The sequence below is a fragment of the Cuculus canorus genome, chromosome 15 (genome assembly GCF_017976375.1).
Source record: "Cuculus canorus isolate bCucCan1 chromosome 15, bCucCan1.pri, whole genome shotgun sequence".
Lineage (NCBI taxonomy): Eukaryota > Metazoa > Chordata > Aves > Cuculiformes > Cuculidae > Cuculus > Cuculus canorus.
The window spans coordinates 4,903,509-4,924,050 of NC_071415.1; the positions used below are offsets into that span (position 1 = coordinate 4,903,509).

General features: G+C 37.3%; 1 protein-coding gene across 40 annotated transcripts in view; it reads left to right on the forward strand.

Moving 5' to 3' along the window:
• The window catches only part of RBFOX1 (RNA binding fox-1 homolog 1), a 1,213,941-nt gene that overhangs the window by 932,282 nt on the left and 261,117 nt on the right, over nt 1-20,542 (forward strand). The window contains exon 1 of one of the 40 annotated variants that reach the window (XM_054080163.1): nt 13,033-13,057. The exons of 33 other annotated variants lie outside the window; for them this stretch is intronic. Coding sequence is in view for 5 of the 7 variants with exons in the window: in XM_054080149.1 (XP_053936124.1) it covers nt 14,717-14,860 (144 nt within the window). In the remaining 2 variants the exon portion in view is untranslated. Of the gene's footprint in view, nt 1-13,032; nt 13,058-14,389; nt 14,861-20,542 lie in introns of those variants that run through there. 6 more of the 40 variants (XM_054080149.1, XM_054080147.1, XM_054080139.1 and 3 more) reach the window with 6 other exon arrangements.

Consider the following 20,542-nt stretch of genomic DNA (forward strand, 5'->3'; position numbering starts at 1 on the left):
AGGAGGCTTAAAAGAATTTGACTTCTATATACAATTCTTTGGAGTTGGTTTCTTATATTTTTGTTTTCATTCACATAATCATTACCAAGAGTTAGAAGGCCTAGTATGAATAAGCACCTTTTGGAAAGAAACTATAATTGTTTCTCAAAATTCACCTTCGCAATGTGCATTGCACAGACGAGTTACCATTTGGAGTGTAGTATTTTAGAGCTACAGCAGTTTTTTGTAGTGTCTTTTCCAAACTCTTATGTATTAATATAAAATCAAATCTTAGTCCATGTAACTTACTGCTGTGTCGTTGAACTGAATGTTATTTCATACAGTCTGCAAGATTTTTAAGATTTTAACACTTCCCCAGTAAGAGCCTATTAATGAAAGATGACCGTTAGGGATTTGATGTACAAAATCAACTCAAGTTGCGAGGACTGACATGTTACTCGGCTTGAATCTTTTATTATTTTGTTCTTCAGTCTTTTTGTATGTCAAGGGGAAAAAAAAAATGCTGTGGCATGTTATGAAATACTGCGCCACATGCACATAAAAATATATCATTGTTGGCATATCTGCAATTTAGCTGTCAGTATGAAATTCCTATTAGGAATCTATATATCATATTAGCAAAACTGTATCCATCCTGTACTATATTATTTTGGAAACATAATAGCTAGATCTGAAATGGAATCCAAAGGTCATAGTTGGCATCATATTGAGAATTACTTAAACACATTTTCCTTCCTATCGCTGACCTCATCTCCAGCCCTAACTCCAATGTTGTACATTGCAGAAGGTGTTTCTCGAAACCCTCTGTTTGTGCAATTTCATTTTTTAAACCTGGAGTGAAGAAAATAGCTTTCAGCATTTTGTAGGGGTGACACTAAAATAATCAAGTATCAGTAATCAAGGATCAGTAAATTCATTATATTCAATGCATTTGTCATTTTTATTTTTCAGTTTGTATCCCATAATTATTGAAATTATAGTAGCAAATACTAATTTTAAAATAACAACAACAGACAGACACAACAATAAATTATAATGTTCGTCCCTCACAAAAGCTCATTATTCTCTGCATTGCTCTTCTGTACTGTCAATAGCAAACTTGTCTTTGTAAGCGTACTCTGAATAAGTTACATAGCCACATTCTATTTAACAATAAAGCAAAATAAAAAGTCAGTGTAAGTTTCAGGACTGTCGAGCATTTGAATGTTTCCTGCCCTGAAGCCCAGAAAGTCCTTAATTTAAATTAAACTGCTGGTTTTGTCCAGGCATCTGATTTGAACTTCTTACTGGAGTAAAAGTTAAAATTATGTAGGATGTAACTCAAGTAAAGATTGGTTTAGTTTGACAAAGCCTATGCATGAACTGAAATTAACTTACGGTAGTGATAGCACATAAAAAATGTTGTGTAACTAAGTAAGTATTGGCACAGTACGCTCAGGTTATTTGTGAGTGCTAAAGGGAAAAGAAGCTTCTAGTGATTATTTTTTTGTTTTTCTCAAACCAAAGGAACATAAAAATTTTCTGATGAAAAATTGCATGTGTGATATAAGAAAAACAATCTGTACAATGCTTTTGAAGTTTTACATGTTTTTTTTTTTTTAAGGAGCAAACATCATTTGATAGAATATAAACTCGTGAGAAAAGCAGCGTAGAGTTAAATTTCAGCTCAAAGACTAAGAATGGCATTTGGAATGTACATTCTAGACATGTGTACATTATGGGAGAAACTACATAAACAGGATTTAAAGGGTTGATGAGCAAGGCTGTCTTGTTCCTAGACTAAGCCTATTTTATGGCAACTGAATTAGTTTGGCAAGATTTATTTGCCAATCTTATTTGGTAAATAAGATTGTTAAAGTTTTGCTTTTTTTCAAATGTGCTTCTAAAGTTTCAGGCTTGAAAATCATCATGGCTTTGCAGCAATAGGTTCTGAAAAAGTGAAGAGGGAATCATAAGTAAAAGAAGGCACACCTTGACTTTTATGTGAGACAGATAGGGGGGTGGGGGTAGGCTGTGGTGGTATGAATCAGATGTAAATGATTATCCAGTCCTGGTATTGCCCCCTATTTTTTTTAATATTTTATTGCAGAATCCAATGAAATGAAAAGTTTTGCATGTATTTTAACTTGAAAAACATCATCACATCCTTAATAAAAATGTTCCTGCTAATTTATCTGCAGCACTGCAGGTGTTTTGTGTTTAAAGAGGCAAGGACTGCACTCATTGGTGTTCAGGCTTCTACTGGTTTTGGTGAGTTTGGCTCACAGTAAATGGAGGTTGGAACAAAACTACAGATTTTTTACTATTTATTATATATACTCCAGCTACTGATTTTAGTTAATTTTGCTTTTGTTTTTCTGCTGTTTTGTTTATCCATGGGATCTTGAAGTTACTGCATCTGTAGATTACTAGCGAGCCCTTGAATTTATTTCTTAACTGTTCTGTATTTCAGTGGAGACAGTTCACATATTTAGTATTTTACCTTTTTATTGATACATAAGATTCTTACACCCAGCAATGTTTCTTTTCAGAATAAGGGAGTACAGTTTTGGTACCAACAATATCAGCTTCTAGTCAAAATTCATAACCAATACAAAACCTGCATCTGTTATACACATAATGTAGCTGATAGAGTAAGATAGGTGCTACACCTTAATAAGGGATGAGGGTGTCTCGGGAGCAGGAAGGTTATTGTGTGCACAGGGAGGTATAGTCTGTCTCTTCAGAGTTCACTTTCAGGTAACTGGATAGCACTAAACACTTGTAATTAGATGGGAAACCCTTTACGTGGAGGTCAGCTGGCTCATGTTGACCGAGACCTGATGTCTGCACCTGATGACTGTTTAGTGGCCTGGATGAAACTCAGGGCTAGTCTCAATTAGTCTCTTGCAACAGAGGTAACTTCATCAGCATTGACACCTGTGATGGCAGGCTCAGGTGGGAGGCCAAAGGTTTGAAAAGGCAGGCAAAACCATCTAAGGATTCATTCTGAGAGGCAGCCCTTACAGGTTAGAGCTGATACAAATGCACGGAAGCATCAGGGCTTGTATTATGCTCTGTTTAATTACAAGGAAGAGCAGGTATGTTAGTATCTGATACGAATAATTGGGCATTTTAATGTCGTTAATTTTTATTTTTATTTTTACCTCTGTAATAATGCACAAGATGTATACACAATGGTGCTTTTTATTCAGTATATGTGCTTTGTAGATATAATAACATAAGGAAAAAGTGACTTAGTTGTAAACTTTTGCCTTTATGTGGCTTGAGTGACCACTTGAGAAACCTGTTAGTATATATGGTTGTCAGTGCCCCGTCCCTTCATTCAAATAGTTATCTGTTTGATAAATTCTTTTCTGCTTTGTTTGAGCAGAAATTGAGCATATGTTTTGGAGAAGATCACTGGTCTGCTGTCTCCCAACTATTTATGGGAACACATCTAAGCTCTGTCAGCACCACTGGGAGGAAGGCACAAGGTTACCCACGCTAGCTTTAACTTAGCTGTCTGACCTAGTAAGAGTAATGTTTCTGCTCCTTTTGTGCTCCCGGGAGGTAGATGTAGAGGCCGTTTATAGCAGAGAAGTTTGGTTAGGTGAGTGAAGGTAGAACATGTTAGATAATATATGAGAAGTGCTGCAAGCCCTAAGACGATAGTTAATATGCTTTCATAAGTTTTTTGAGAATGCATTTAGCACCATAAGTCAAGGTAGTTTATAAATATGTATTGTCTGACCTCACCAATGTATTTTCCAACTCCTTTAGAGCTTTCCGGTAGCTCGATTTCATGTATCATTCAGGTTTCCAAAAAAGAGTGTATTCAAATAAAAACAATTGTCCATATCCCCATTTTTTGTGCTATTGGTCTGTTTAATGTTAATGAAAAATATTTAATATAAAACATGCTGTATTGGTATTGTATTGAAATAAGAAAACCCAAAGTAGACTTACTTGACAAAAGATAAAACCTATGAGAAGACACATAGCTAACCTTTTGTAGTGTCACAATTAACCCATAAACCTAGCCACTTTGGTATGTCTCTTTCCAATTTACCATTTCATCTCAGATTGTTTGGAGGTACTGTGTAAAAACAAATTAGAAACTGCAAACCCAATTTGGAGCCACTAAAAATAAGTTAAAATTTTAAAGTATTTTATTTTCATTTTTCTGCGACAGTTTCTGTAATCCAAAGATTTGTAATAGCTTTTTTAACTTTAGTGTTAAAAATTCAGTGTTGCTAATTATTATCTTGAAATTCATGGGCAAATTCCAAAATTCAACAGAATAGATATACCTCCAGTATATCAGCTGCAGAACTACTTTTAATAGGGCTAATAATGTTCAAGAGAAAAAGTGAGAAAGTGTTCTTTTTGTGTGTAAAAGCAATTCAGAGACCATTTTGCTAAAATGTAGGTTTTTTTCTTCAAAGTACGTCAATATGAATGGGTTTATAGGGAGGAAAATATCTGTGAATATCAAGTGAAAAGGAAAAATGTGAACTAGTCTCTCTGAGGTTTTGTTACTTTTAACTTTGGGCAAATATTCTCTTATTTGAAGAAACAAACCATAAACTAGACCTTTTAAGACTGACATAAGCATAGTTAGGATGAGCAAGCTTTAATCACAGAATCCTGTATATGCTTTCTTTTTATTTGTAAGAATATTTGTGCCTGTTATGAGTGGAAGATTCTTAGGATGAAGAGGGAAGTTAGACAGTGTGCAAGTAGGGCTTTACTGCTTGTTATGCTTGTGGTTGTGCTTAACAGCAGATGTGGAACATCTCCTTCTTCTAAGGGTGTCCAATATACTTTTGAGACACAATGCTGAGCATAACTTTTTTTTAAAAAAAATATATTTTTAATTATAAATAAACTATAAGAAATTTTATTATATTGCACACATGCAACATGATTGCTATGTTTTGGGCTATCTTTCTTGAAAATGTTTGTATTTCAGGGGATGTGAAGAAGGTATGGGTCCTGTCCAGAGTAAAAGGTTGTTTGATGTATGAGTATAGAAAGGGAGGGAAGTATGGTTCTAGATCTGTGGGGCAAATAATTGAGAGAAGTCTTAGGGAAAATAAGGAACATCAGGTAATCTATGTGTAAATGTTTGAAAGGAGTATATTATGATAACAAGTCTTCGAAGGCCTGAATCCCAGAGGATGAGGTACAAACTTTATGCAGAAAGAAAAAGGAGTGATGATAGTAACAAAGAGCAGCATAGGACAAACGGAAGAGTGAATTAGGTGTTACCAGTGTGGATTTCATTGAACAAAAGAAGATCAGAGAGGAAGGAATTACAGGTCAGAGAAATGAATGATGGCCACTGTAGCAAGAGAGAGTTGATTAGAGCTGATGAAAGCAAACAGCTTTTAAACAATACTGTAGAACTTGCAAGCTCTGGTTTTTATATGAGGAAACCAAAGACTCGGAGCTGCTGAATGTGACACTATCAATTGAAGAAGGGAAGGATCAAAAAATACCGATTAGAGAGTGAAAAAGAGGGAGCTGATGGCTGAACCCACAAACAGTCCTGAAGGAGATTACACTAATGAAGCAGTTGGAAAGGTAGTATGCAGAGGACAGGATCTCTGAAGAATTCAGGGGAAAAAAAATGGTTAGAAAAAAAGTAACTGCTTTTTCGAAACCACTGGATAGAATAACTGGGAAGAAAAGGAGACACAATATTGACTGTGTATAAAATTGTACTTACTGCCACAGTACTTCCGTCTCGATTTCAAAGATTAATGATTAGGCCTATATTGACAGCTGTGTATCAGTTCTGTATGCAAAGTTGCATTTATGCCAAAGTATGTAATTGTGCAAGGGTGATAGAAAACCAAAATTCTTAAATTAAACTAACAAACAACACAAGCAACCTTCTCATAAATTCTGGCATAGACTAAGTTTGGGTTATGGCATCTGAAGTCTTTCTGCTGCAATGCTCTTTTGGAAAGCGTATATCGCTGGGTACTTTGGAAAGCCTTAGTAGTGCTTCAGCATAAACTGAAGCTCAAAGTTACAAAACCCTCTGTGGTAGTTCTCCTAAGCTATGTCTTTATCTCTTTGGATGATGATGAATGTTTAAGTAGAACCCTTCAGGCTTGGCCGTAAGAATTTTAAGATCTTTCAGTTGAAAGTCAGATTGAACACCAAAAGAAAGAATTAGAGATGAAGGGACAGATTTTGAAGAGTCATTGAGCTAAATCTAAGACTTACTTACTCCATCATATGGGGTATTGTCAAAATGATGAGGAATATTTTGAGGTTTACGGGTAGATGATGATAAATCAAGTCCTCAAAGGAGCTGTGGAGGTATTGTTCATTGCACTGGAGGGGTCACAGTCACGGGGAGCGGACAGGCTGTAAACAGTAAGCCAAGGGCTGGGGAAGTGGATTCTTAGAGATTCAGCTGCAGTTAATGGAGGATTTGTTGATTTGATACATGAGTATGTTAATATTTACCTGTTACTGTTATATATTAAAATGAGCTGCTGCATTGTGGACTAAGTCTGGTGGATTGAGATTCAGGCGCAATGTATGAGAGATAGATAGCTTTAGACAGAATAATAAAAGGATAAGTGGTTTCATTGTAGAAGAAAACTTTGCTGATGTCCAGTTAATTTAATTCCTACAAAGAAAGGATACAACCTTTACATAATAGTGTAATATCATATATTCTCCTTACAAGATTTGACATTATTTTAGTTTTCTTATTGAGATTAATATTATTTCACAAAAACATAACACTTCAGCAAATGTGTTTATACTGCCATACTATGTACACTCATAATTGATTTGGTGTTGTTTTGGGGTTTTTTTTTAACTTTTATTACTATCACATGAAAACAACCTCTAAATTAGTGTATTTCTGCTGCTTGTTTCACCCTGAAAGTTAAACTCCTGCTTTGTGATTTCATAACAGCAGCAAAGCATATGTAGTGCAAATTAAGGAGCAAAAAATCAGGACAAACTTTTTTTTGTTAATGAATTTCTGTGAGAACTTTTTTTTTAAATAAGTTTATTCATGTAAACAAAATAGAGATTTTGACTTGCATGTGACTTATGTCTATATAAAATAAGAAACCAAAGTTGTGTACAAAACCAATTTTGGGTGAAATATTTATACTATGTCCTTTCTACTCAAATGTTCTCTCTTTCTGCTATCTGATACTTTACAGTTCACAACCCACAGAGGCAGCAAAGGTAGGCTTTATCACTTTAGATACAACTACAGACTTTTTCTTCAAAGTAGTTTGTAGCCCCTCCCATACTGCATACTGAAGCTTTAAGCTACTTAACAAGTTGTGCACAAATTTCTGCGATTAATGCTTGTTGGTTTTGTATATTGTATTTTGTTTTTAAATTCTGAGTCCTTTAATTTTCTAAGGGTCATATTGCTATGCCTTCTTATCTGGAATTTTGGAAAGAATAATATAAAGCAACACTAGATGTGACACACTGATGTCTTCTTGCTAACATTGTGATATTAAAAATAATCTAAATGGTAATTATGGTAGCTGGACATGTCCGTCAAAGTGGTTGTTCTGAGAAGCAAGCTTATACCAGTGTGTCAGATTTAAAGAATCTCTGTATATGTCCGTTTGAAAAAGTTTATTTTTTGTTGTGACAGTAGTGCATGGTGGGTGAGAGCACACTGTGCTTCTGAAAATGAAACATTGCCGTGTTCCATACTACCTTTGTGCTAGGTGAGGTGGGAGTGGGATTGACAAAAGCTTTTCCTGCCTCTGTTTCTGTGGCACCTTCTTGGATCTGTCTGCTTCTCTGTGCTCCAAAGGTAGCAGTTTAGGTAAAGCTGCTTACTCACACACATATTCCCCTAAAAAAAAAAAAAAAAGTGTAATTGTATTTAGTTGTCTTGTAGTTAATTGCCTTTCCAGTTCTCTGGCAACTTGTGCCAATGCTAGCAGAAAAAGTTGATGGGAATGGGTAGACAGAAGAGAGCAAGGATGATCATAGAATCACCAGGTTGGAAAAGACCTCTTGGATCATTGAGTCCAACCATTCCTATCTGCCACTAAGCCATGTCCCTGAGCACCTCGTCTACCCGTCTTTTTAAATGCCTCCAGGGATGGGAACTCCACCACCTCCCTGCGCAGCCTCTGCCAGTGCCTGGTGACTCTTTCTGTGATTTTTTTTTTTTTTTTTTTTCCCCCCCAATATCCAGCCTGACCCTCCCCTGGTGCAGCTTCAGGCCATTCCCCCTTGTCCTGTCCTCTGTCGCTTGGGAGAAGAGCCCAGCTCCCTCCTCTCTACACCCTCCTTTCAGGCAGTTGTAGAGAGCAATAAGGTCTCCCCTCAGCCTCCTCTTCTCCAGGCTAAACAACCCCAGCTCTCTCAGCTGCTACTGTAAGACTTGTTCTCCAGCCCCTCACCAGCTTCGTTGCTCTCCTCTGGACACACTCCGGAGCCTCAACATCCTTCTTGTAGTGAGGGGCCAGAACTGAACACGGGATTTGAGGTGTGGTCTCACCAGTGCTGAGTCCAGGGGCAGAATCCCCTCCCTGGACCTGCTGGCCACGCCGTTTCTGATCCAAGCCAAGATGTCATTGGCCTTCTTGGGCACCTGGGCCACTGCTGGCTCATGTTCAGCTGCTGTCAATCATGGAATCACCAGGCTGGAAAAGACCTCTTGGATCACTGAGTCCAAGCATTCCTGTCTGCCACTGAACCATGTCCCTGAGCACCTCATCTACCCATCTTTTAAACCCCTCCAGGGATGGAGACTCCATCCCCTCCCTGGGCAGCCTCTGCCAGGGCCCGATGACTCTTGCTGTGAACATTTTTTTCCTGGTGTCCAGGCTGACCCTCCTCCCCTGGTGGAGCTTCAAGCCGTTCCCCCTTGTCCTGTCCTCAGTCACTTGGGAGAAGAGCCCAGCTCCATCCTCTCCACACCGTCCTTTCAGGCAGTTGTAGAGAGCAATAAGGTCTCCCCTCAGGCTCCTCCAGGCTATTCACCCGCGGGTCCCTCAGCCGCCCCTCAGAAGGCTTCACCACCCCCAGGCCCTCCTCCTGGGCAGCTCTCCAGCCGCTCTCGCCCTGCTCTGTAGCCCCACGGGGTGGTTGTGCCCCAAGTGCAGGACGTGGCGTTTGCCCTTATTAATGACAATCCCAAAGTCATTTTGGAAGCCGGTCCTGTGCCTTCAGTGCGCTGTCTAGGTTAGGGGCAGGCATACGTCTTTTGAGACAGGAGCTTCCTGATGGAATGCGTGTTTTCTGCCTTTGGTTCCCTCTGCTGGCGCTGACATAGCCCGCGTCCCCGCTAGATGGAGTGCCCGGAACGGCTGTGCTCGCCGCGCGGGGAGAGGCGGCCCGGAGGGGGGGAACGGGGCTCCGAGCGTGGGGTACTCGCCTGGCTTTCTGCCGTGGAAAAACCTCCAGTCAAGCCCTTGGATTTTGGAAGAGATGCACCGGCCTAAGCTTGCATCGTATTGAAAAAAAGGACCGAGTTGTTCAGCCGTTCTTTTTCTCCCCCTCCCCAGCCCCCCGCGGTCTAAATTATATCTGGATGCTTTAGGCTAAGAAAATAAAACCTGTCAAGCAACATATATCTTCTGTTTGGAAGTGTCTTTAACTCTTTAGGAGCTGACTGTTTTGGTTATTTATTTTCTCACCTTCCCCACCCCAGACGCTTTGGTGGGAAGGAGGGCTCTTGGCTTCTTTTGTTGGGAAAAAAGAAATCTAAATAGTTTATGTGGAAAATCTAGGTAGTTAGATTAGGGAGGGTCAGGCTGGATATCAGAAAAAAAGTTCTTCACAAAAAGAGTCATGGGGCACTGGCAGAGGCTGTGCAGGGAGGGGGTCGAGTCGCCTTCCCTGGAGGTGTTTAAGGAACGGGTGGATGAAGTGCTGAGGGACATGGTTTAAGGGAGCGTTAGGAACGGTCGGACTCGATGATCCAATGGGTCCTTTCCAACCTGGTGATTCTATGATTCTGTAGTTAATGTGGAAAATCTAGATAGCTGATGTGGAAAATCTAGATGGTTAATGTGGAAGACATAGGAAATGTGTATTAAGCGGTGCTGAAGAGGTTAACCGTACTCTGTAGACATGGGGTATGAAATACTGGAGAAGTCAATGGGTGTAACACAGGGCTTAATAGCAACGGAAAATTAGTGATTCTTATTTGCCTGAGGTAAGTGTGAGCCTCTGTAATGTCTTGATCTTTGTACAAAGGCCTAGTAAAGAAGAGCAACCTTAACAGAAACCTTGAATTAGATAGAGAGAATTTCATGACAAGAAAATATCACTGTAAGGATGAGATGTTGCCTATTAATTTGAAAGAGTAGAGGAAACCTTTGATTTAATCTCTCTGACAAAATGAATGGTTTAAAAAGATCGGTGCTATTTCCCTAGTTTATTTTTAAAACCCATTACACACTTATATAAGAAAATAGGATACTATGTGGAATAAAGATATTAATGATTGCTAGTGATTTTTCAGAATACGTTAATGAAACAGTCTAATTTTATGCTCATAATATGCTGCTTTTCCTGGTTTGATGTCCTGTGAGCTATTTTTTTCGTGTGGTATTAGAAAAGAAGTGTTTAGAGAGAGGACTGCACTACTATTAGTGACTATACCACATGAAAAATTTGATAAAGCTGAGAAGAAAATACATTCTTCACATGCGTACCGTAATGTGCAGTTGTGATTTTCCTTTAAAATACTTTACATCTGGAAGTATACAGTCTTTATAATACTGTATGCCTTCTGGATGTGTAACTTGTTAGTATAAGCTACTGTTGAGACAAAGTGTAAAATGGTGTGTGGTCTTGCAGGTGATCTCTTTTAGATCTGTTTTTAGTTGATGGAAAATGTTTGAGTGATTAGCCAGTCTGTTGTGATAATTCTGAAGGCTGATTTTTAGGTTGAGTGCTTGTGTATGTGAAATTTGAACTTCAGTTTTGAGAAGTAGTAGTTGACTAAGATCACAACAAAAGGAGTAGATGATTTTAAATGGAACATGTAATACTAAATAAACAAATTCATTGTAAATGTGTTTTTGTATTTGTATGTTAGCTGTGTGAGAAATGCTATTGGTTTTCTGCTTTCTTTAAGAGGTTCTTTGGTTTTGTGTTTTGATACATATTCAAGATGGACTAACTCTTCATTGTTGGAATTTTTTAAATGACGTTCTCATTGGATGAGGGGAGAGGGTGCATATATGCAAGTTCCGTGCCTGTGCTATAAACCATGACACTGACAACCAAACAGTGTAGAAAAGGGAAGGATGCCTCTCACAGTGGTGTAGTTAGGCATCACACCTCACATGGATCTGTTATCACTTCTCATTTCTGCACTTCTAATTGAACTCCCACAGAGGCCGATTTGTACCGTGTAGATTGGTAGCCTTCCTATTGTTTTGAAGGAGGTTTGTAGTTCTTATTAATTGATATCTAATTGGTAATATCAGCAACTGAGTTTGCGATAACTGAGTTCAGTTACTGACCCAACAGATCAGCACTAAGGCAACTGGAAGATGTCATGTGCTGTAGGTAATGTGGACTTTGCACTTGCAGGCATTGATTTTTGTAGAATAAGGGAAAAATGATTTGCAGATGAGATATTGATGGGATCTATGCTGTTCTGTGAAATTGCATAGCAGTTATAGCAATACTGTCGCCATGCATGAGGATAGAAGGTCAGATTGTGTACAGTCATTCATGTACCTTTGGCAAATTTGTGGTGGTACTTACTGTGTATATATAGCTGTAACTTGGAATGTGGTTATGATTGACGGGTTGGGTTTCGTAGAAGAATGTGTCTAAACAAGGAAATGGCTTTAAAAGAGAGATGTTGATTTTGTTTTTATATCAATAAGACACATTTTGTTACCTTTTTTCTCTTTAGACAGAATGACAAGTTATGCTTGGCAGAGATGAGAATTGGTAATGACTTTCTCCTGCATCTCTTGAAGTATCAGGCTAAAGAATTCTGTTTCTTAGGTCTCTAACACTACTGAGTTATGTGTTTTACCTATTGGTTCTCTGTCTGTAGATGATTTGGATAGTGAGAACATTAATGTTTCTGTTTTAATAATATGAATATACCAACATAAGGTATTCATAGTATTTGTAGGTCATTGTTTCTTACTTTGAAATGTGTGAAAATTAAGGATAAAAGACCAATGAGAAATTTACTTTTACCATTAGCTACACCTGCACCACTAAATTATTTTGAAATAATTGTTCGTTTAATCTGTTTTATGGATGTCCTTTTAGCTGTAAAATAGTGCAATAGACAGAAGAAACTTTGCTTGACCATCACCATGTTCCAGAACTTCACTTTGGGAAATTGGATAGACTTAAGATAGTTCCAAACTGTTTGGCTAGGAAGCAGGCTGCCTTTGATTTTGACATAATGTGGAACGAGTTGATTATTTGCCTCCTTACATAACATATTTGTTTTTCATTAAACATTCTGATAAGGTCTTATTAAACTACCATGTATTATTTATGGTATTTCATATGAAAATGAGCTGAAGGGAAAATTCTATCAGCTTAGGGCATTGGTAGAATAACAGCCGTTCTGTGCTGGGAAAAAAAAAAAATGAAGAAAAGCATGACATACTCCTGTCAGAACAGGAGACTGCTTAAGGCAGAGAGAAAGAATGAAAAGAGGAGAAGGGGCATAGAGAGAGTTCATTTCTCCTTCTCACTCTCTCTTGCTCTGTGTTGTGTGGGGGTTTTCTGTTGGTGGTTTGTTTTTTTTTTTTTTTTTGTTTGGGTTTGATTTTTTTCTTTTTTTTTGTGATATAGAACACCAAGATTATCTGGGCCGTTTCAGTAGATCAGTCTATGATAAACTGCAAAAGTGTGGATGTTTCCTAAGCCAAAACCAATGCCTGTGTTGTAAGTTTGTGCCTGATTGTTTTGGTGTTTATTGACGAGTTCTAACCACATTGGGTTTGTTGCACTGACTGCATTTGAGAGGGAAAATTATGTAATAACTGATTCTGCTGGAAAATTTTCAGTTTTGCGTGAAGACAACTTAGTGGATCTAAATCAGTCTCTGAAGCTTGTGTGGGTGCAGGTACGTGTGCGCGCCTGTAGAATGAAAAAGAATCTTTTTTTGTAATATAGTGCCTGAGTTGCAGTGACATGTTTGGTATCTGCTTCCAGTTATGTGAGAGGACTATTACTTGGTTTTGACGGTATATCTTAATATGAAACTAGTTACACTGTTGATGAAAACTTCTGTTGTATGTGGATTATTTATTTATTGTTGTTAACTTTAAACTCTCAATATGGGATTTGGTTTTGTGTGTGAGTTAGATATCCTATAAGATAGGTAATCTTAAAACCTTCTACAGAGTCTTTTTAAAAAGAACCCTTTCAAAACCCTAGGTGTTGCTTTTAGGTTTGACTTGAAGAATTAATGTTTAATTAATTTGTAAAATTCTAATTAAAAATAGTAGTGTCTTCTGTTATACTTTAGTTGTATCTAAGAAGGGGAAAAAAAAAGAAGACCTGTAATATAGAACCTCAAGGACAAGCTGTAATATAAATTATTTGATTTGCAGGTCACATCCTACTTTATTACATAAAGACTAACTAGATCTACTAATGAATAATTATTACTCCATAAAATAAAGGGGGGAGAGAAAGAAAAAGCCTGCAAGAGTAGAATACTAATTTAAGGTATCACTCTCAAAGTAAAATGTAAACATTAAGTTCTGAAAATTGCAAATGGGATTTTTCCATGTAACCTGATAGGGCAGTGGTTTATAATAGAGTGACTAGCTGTCACATAAATTTGTAATTTTAGATGAGATGAGGTTTAGACAATTTTAAGGTACAGTCTTTATCCAAGCCTGCTCCCTTCCCCCCAGTAAAGTAGACACATTGTGCCATAGAATTTAGTTTCAATTCCTAGTGTTTCTGCTGCAGTGGTTACACTGGTATTTCATAGTTTCCTTGTTATGCTTTCATAGGCTTCTCTGGGAAACTAGATAGTGAGTGAAATGTAGGTATAAAACTAATTCGTGTTTTTAAAAAGCACATTTACTCGATAGCACTATGTATTTACTAGAATCCTCAAGACTAGCCGAAATTCTTTCCCCTCCCCACTTTATGCTTCATACTTTTGTTCTTAAAAGGGGAAAGCCCTTGTTATGTCAGGTGTGAGTCCTGAGGGGGGGGGGAAGTGTGTGTGTGTGTGTATGTGTGCGTGCAGAATCATAACAGGCATTCAGTCCCAGCTGGGCAATGACACTAATTGCCCAGATCTCATGGATGCCTGTGATGCAGCACGCTCGCTTCCTCTCCTTCCCTATCCTCTCCAGGGATTTTTAAAATGCAGTATTTGAATTTTGGTGAGTGGTAAAGACCCTGCCCTAGGACCCATTTGACAAATGAGAAGCTGTGCAGCATCAGCACCAGCCGACTGAGCCTCACTGAGTCAATCTCTCTCTCTACTAGTCAGCAGCTACTGTTGTGAGACAAGCTTCAGCTCTCTCTGTCATTGAGGAAGTTCCATTTGCTCATCAATAGGCTGCAGGCTGTGTCTTCTTTTTTTCCCTCTCTGTTAAAAATTCGTAGTTTCAATCTACCAAGTTGCCTTAGCTGACAAATGAATGTAGGGATCTAGCGCTGGGGAAAAAAAAAAAAAGACGTTCAAGAGATACCGTTCCTTGCTTAAATAATCAAGAGGAAAAAAAACGTAGTGACAAGATAGGGCAAACGTGCTTGCATGCAAGCCCCCTCACTTGTTCTACGTAGACTTCAGAGCAACACCATGCAGCATCCCCTTACGGGTGCAACCTGCGTGGCACTGCCGAACGTGGGCATGTGTCCCCAGCTCTCCTGTGCCTTGACTTTTATGTACTTACAGCAGGTAAGTTTGCTTAACTTTTTCTTTTCCTGTAGTGCTTGCTTTGTCAGCGTCGTTTGGGGGATTTGTAATCTTGGAGATATTTTTTGTGTGAATAGACTGTATAAATGTCTCCCACTGTGTGGAGTGAATGTTGTGCCTGCTCTTAAGAATGGGGAGAGTGAGTAGAAAATGTTTTAACCAAGCAGCAAGCCTTTACATATATATTTTTTTCCCTTTTTCTTTGCAACGTCTTTACTGATGCTGTTTTTAGACATTTAACACAGTACTCTGACTGCATTTCTCGATACTGTAGCAGAGTTTCAGCCATAAAGGACTGCTCTTTATTCACTTGCAAGCATAAATTATACTTCTAATGTGAATGTGCCCAGTAGCAATTTTGTTTAAGCCTTCTTTGAAGCCAAGAATTTTAAGTCTGTGTTGAAACGTGCTGCTGATTAAAATCAAGCTGATTTTTAGTACACCAGAAAAAAAAAATCATAAAGCTATATCTGTGCAGAATTACTTCTGTCACTGATGCATATTGGAATGGATTTTAAAAGAATATTCTGATATCAGCAATTTCTAGTAAATTTTGAGGATTTTTTTTAAAATCATTAAATGTAATTTTTGATTCGGGGGGGGGGAGGAGATAACTGTCTCCACTCCTCTCCCTCCAGAAATTATTTACTGGATCTTAGCTTCTCTCTGCTATAGCAGGAAATAAATAACTGGATCATAAAACATTATTTTTTAAACTAGTAGTTTGAATCATCATTGTATTCCATTTCTCTGTTTTATAACTGAGTCCATCTTTATAGACTCATATAGCAAGTATGCATAGCCAAGACAGAAATATAATGCAAAAATGATTAATCCTGTTTATTCTGTTACTTTCTGCTGAAACTTCAGGGAAAATAATTCTTGTGCCTGCTGTAACAAATAGAAGCATTTCTTCCAACTTCCACTACAGTAGTTTGTATGCATATTGACCTCCATGAAGCAGTCTCTAACTTTATTTCGGTATTTACAAATGCCTGAAAGATATTTGATGTTATTTCTTTTTGTTCCTAAAGATCAAATACGATAGATTTAAAGCTTATTTTTATTTCAGATTATTTGTTTTCTGTTATTACTGAAAGAACAGAACTCAAGTATTTGCAGGATATAAACCTTTTTTTTTTCTTCAGTAGTGTAGTATAAACCATTTCTGACTTACAGTATGGGAGTGCATAATAAAAGAAGATTATGATATACGCCCTAGATTATACACGTACGTGGGAGGGATTCATATGTCTGCAATTAAAATTTGCATCAGATAAATATGATGTATTTAATGTGTAAATAAATTACATGTCATAATTAAGATCCATGTTCTTTGTAGTTCTGAATTCTGGATGCGTTTTGGGTATTACATTTATAGATCAGTTTTAATCATCCAGTGTGACTTGTGCACATACTGTTTGTATACAAAAGGTATTCCTATATTTTGTTAGATTTGTTCCTTTGAGTTTGCCAAACAACAATTTGTATGTTAAAGATCCAGCTTTTGAAAGGAAAAAATGTGAATTAGGGTGAGAGGTCAACATGGCCACACAAGGAGCTGATGAATGATAACGTGAAGAGGAGGTTAGGTGCTGTAATAACCTTCCTGTGTGAGCTATTGCAGTATCGTTATGCAAACACATCTACAGTGTGGCACTGCTTTAAGGTTTAAGAAACTGTGCAACCATAATGATTGCTTTAAAATAGTGAATTCAATTCCATCTATTCCATTTGAAAGAAAGATGAGAAGTGATTGCTAATGCACTTTACAAAGTGCGGATAATTTTTAACTCTTTAAGTGGATTAACTGACACACTGAAAGTATTTTTTTTTTTTATTCTTTTTAAGTATTGGCTTTCTCATGTGGTTAATCCTATTGTCAGTTTAGAATCATTTTGCTTTTACTAATCGCAGTTATATAAGTTAAAAAGTCATCTGAATTCTGATAATTGTGGCAAGTTGAAAATTCTTTGCTTGTTGCTTCTTTTGATTGCTGGTTGGCATTTTAGTTATTCTGGATTCCTAGAGAGTCAGATAATTATCATCGTAATTCAGGTATGATTTATTATTTTATGTATCTGGTTATGTATTTCTTTAGAAACAATGTTATTTTGTCTCAGCGTTATCCAGGCAGAAAGATGGTACCGTAGTGGCATTACCTACAAAGCTAACGAAAGGTGGCTCTGCTTTTAAACAGGAAAGGCTAAGAAGTGGTTTGTATTTTTGAAAAAACATGAATAAACTTTGAGCATGATAGCATACTTGGTTTTTTTTCTGTTTTTCCCGTATCTGATAATTTCTAGCAAACCTACAAAAATACCTGGGTTTTATATTTAGTGCAAATATAACTATTCTAGTGAAACTGTAAATGTTTTTCTCACTCTATAAAGTCGTCTATTGATCCTAAATACTGGAAATCGAAAAGCTTTGTCTGGCAACTTAATAACAAGAGATTCTGGCCTGTGGACCCTGTGACCAGCAGTCTATAGACATTATTTGAACATATAAAGGGTTTTTTTCCCCCCCCTCTAAAAATTGCACTTCAGTTATGCCTGCTCACTTGCACCTCAATTAAAGTGAAATCAGATATCTTTATCACAACTGAGCTCTCTGATGTTAAACTTTACTATCTATTTAGAACCTATGAGAAAAAAAAATTCTCTGGTTTTGTTTCTGCCAAATATGCTAGTATTCTGCCACATTTAAGTTTTATAATTGGATATCTGTCTTTCCTGAAAGACTATGAAAGGCGTTATGTTCTTCTCAAGATGGGCAAACCAGCCTTTCCGTCGATAAATATTTATGTAGCTATGAGGATTGTGGTTTTCTGTGAAGCTGTGTTAATCATTTGGCAAATCTGTGTTTTGGTAGTTATTTATAATTAGTGGTTATTTATTTCCTAAACTAACACTTGGTCAGTTTGTTTAGTATAAATGCATAAATTGTTTCTCACAGTATATCCACAGAAGTGCTCTACCACTTTCTCCAGTGTCGGAAACTTAAGTATTTGCTCTGATATCTTCTAGATTGCTCACATATGTAATTTTTTAAGAGTTGAGTGAGGAACTAACTTTTTGTAAAACAGTTTGTGCATACAGGATGCTTTACCTAAAATCATTTAAAGCTTAACTGTTGAAAATAGAACAGAGCAGAGGCCTAGCTCGCATTATGGATGCTTCTGAGTTGGTTAAGCTATTTGAAATGGTCTGAAATTATTTGGATGTTCTCTTACTAAGGTGCTTCTAATTTTAGAAAGAGTTCTCAAACAACATCAGAACCAGAATGACTGTGTCAGTGACCGCAGTGAACAGAAGGAGAATATATGGTTTTGATTTGGAAGTTTCTACTGCAGTGTTATAACCCTATAGACAATCGGGAAATGTGTAGGTACATTTGAGTTAGAATTTTACCTAGTGTCAATATTTAAATATATAGGAAAAGAGAACTCTGATTTGTAGTGCATCTCAACATTGGTAATATTTTATAGTGTTAGAAACAGCTAAATAACTCTTATTTTCTTTTCTCCTCCTTAATACGACACATCAATGCAAGAAAATAACTCTGCCCAGAGTAAAGTAATTTTTGCAGCAAAATTTTGACCGCCTATGAACTGGGATTTAGCATATACTAATGGAGGCTTAGTTCTCTTAACTGGTATTTGCCTATGATATATGTTTGCCTCGACACAGCCTTGTTTAGTTGGTATTTTCTGAGTAAAGTAACAAAGTCAGCCGTTGTTTAGAAACGGCACATAACATTCTATATGTCAGTCTACAGTGCTGCTGTCATTATTTTAAAGCTGGTATTTCTTTTTTTCCTGTTTAATGATGATAGATGTGCTTTATTTTAAGTAGTGAAGCAGTTTGTACAAAGGGTAATTCCTCTTAAATGGAGCAATTGCTCATAGTGGACAATCACAGATCGAAAACAATTGAACTGAAACTTCAATATCAACTTTTTCTGTCTTTAACAAGAAAGTAGTTCATGGTACAGCTCTCATATCAATGGTGAAAAGAATCCACCATGAAAACAAAACAAAAACCAACAAACCCTCCATCTCTACCCCAACTATTCTATTAGTACTTACATGGTAAATTAGTGTAATTTTATTTGGGCCTTAAGCATTATGACGATTATGGAGAAGAGCTGAATTCCCCACTCAGTTACTTATCTCATGCTTCTGGATCTGATGATTTATAGGCGTCTGAAAGACTTTTTATCACATTCTTTCTTTGTGGCTTAATTCAACGTTGATTTATTTGGTAGTGTTTTCAATTGTTGTAGTCAATAGTGTCAATAATAGCACAAATATAATCTGTTCCTTATTCTAAAATCATGTAAAGAATTAAAATGGATGAACAGTTCCTGGATACAGTTTTTATAGAGCACAAGTACATCAGTTGCTGAATGCCACCATTGGAATTACAGTTCTAAGTATGCCTTTTCCATTTTGTGTGTTAGTGAGTTTTCAGATGATCAGGTATGTTAGTTGAATTCCATAACTGATGGTTTATGATGACACTGTTTAAACCTACCATGAGAACACTGCCTTTCTTTACCTAGTCCATTTATAGTACTAACTCACTCTGTGGCTCTCCTGTAAAATCAGTTAATCTGACTTGAGCTCATAAAAATTTTAAGCATCTGTTAGCTTACAAATTGGAGTCTTTGCACAATTTCATTCCTCGATCTGCTGTTTCATGGCAGTTTTCATGTGAGAACATACAACCTCTGCTCATGGCTGCATGACCGAAAAGAAGCCCATGTTACTAATGCTCACTCACCATCTGTTTTTCTTACAGCTGGGCCTTGAATAATTGTCCGGTAGCTGATGGACTGAGGGTAGGCAATCTTTCCAGGGTTTTCTGATTCATTTAACCGGCGTTGCTGCCCCAAGAGAAACATAGTGCCTGTTTATTAATATGTGTAGGGTAAGAAACTGTACTTTGTCAGATAAATTATAATACTGTGTTAACACCAGAAAAGGAATTACCATACTGCGAACAATATCACTTGTTTTCACCTAAGGGGGCAGTGTGGCAATCTTAGGGAATTTTAGTGGATGAATGAAACTGATCTCACGAATTTGGCATATAATTGTTGCATCCAGTAGTACTGTTCATGCAGAAGTAAAGAACGGTGTCTTGATGTGCTCTTTATCTTATGTTAGGGTAAATAAGGTCATTTGGTATTCACCAATAAACTTTGAAGCTAGTATTTGAGGCTCCACCTCTGATTCAAGACAAACGTAGATGTTTACATATCTTTTGTCTCACAAGGGCTGTTCTCTTGTTTTCTGAAGACTCATGAGAAGTGGCTTAGAGCTGAAGTGCTACAGCAGCACTCATTCTGAATAAGAGCTAGTTTGGGGCATTTAACTGTAGCATTGTCAAACAAGGTCAGTCTCTCCTTACAATAGCAGAGGAGGTCCTTTAGTTAAGTACTCCCCTCTTGAAATAATAGGAGAAGGAAAAAAAACAACCCCAAACATAACCTCCCCCCAACCAACCAGAATCAGTGAAGAAGGTTACTGCTGCTTTGGAATGTAAGAGGGAGAGCACTTGCAAAGGAGCTTCCATGTGGCAGAAGCAGGTGAATATTTTTGGCTTAGAATCACTGTTTTTTATAACTGGGTTCTTTGAACACTTAAAACCACTTCAG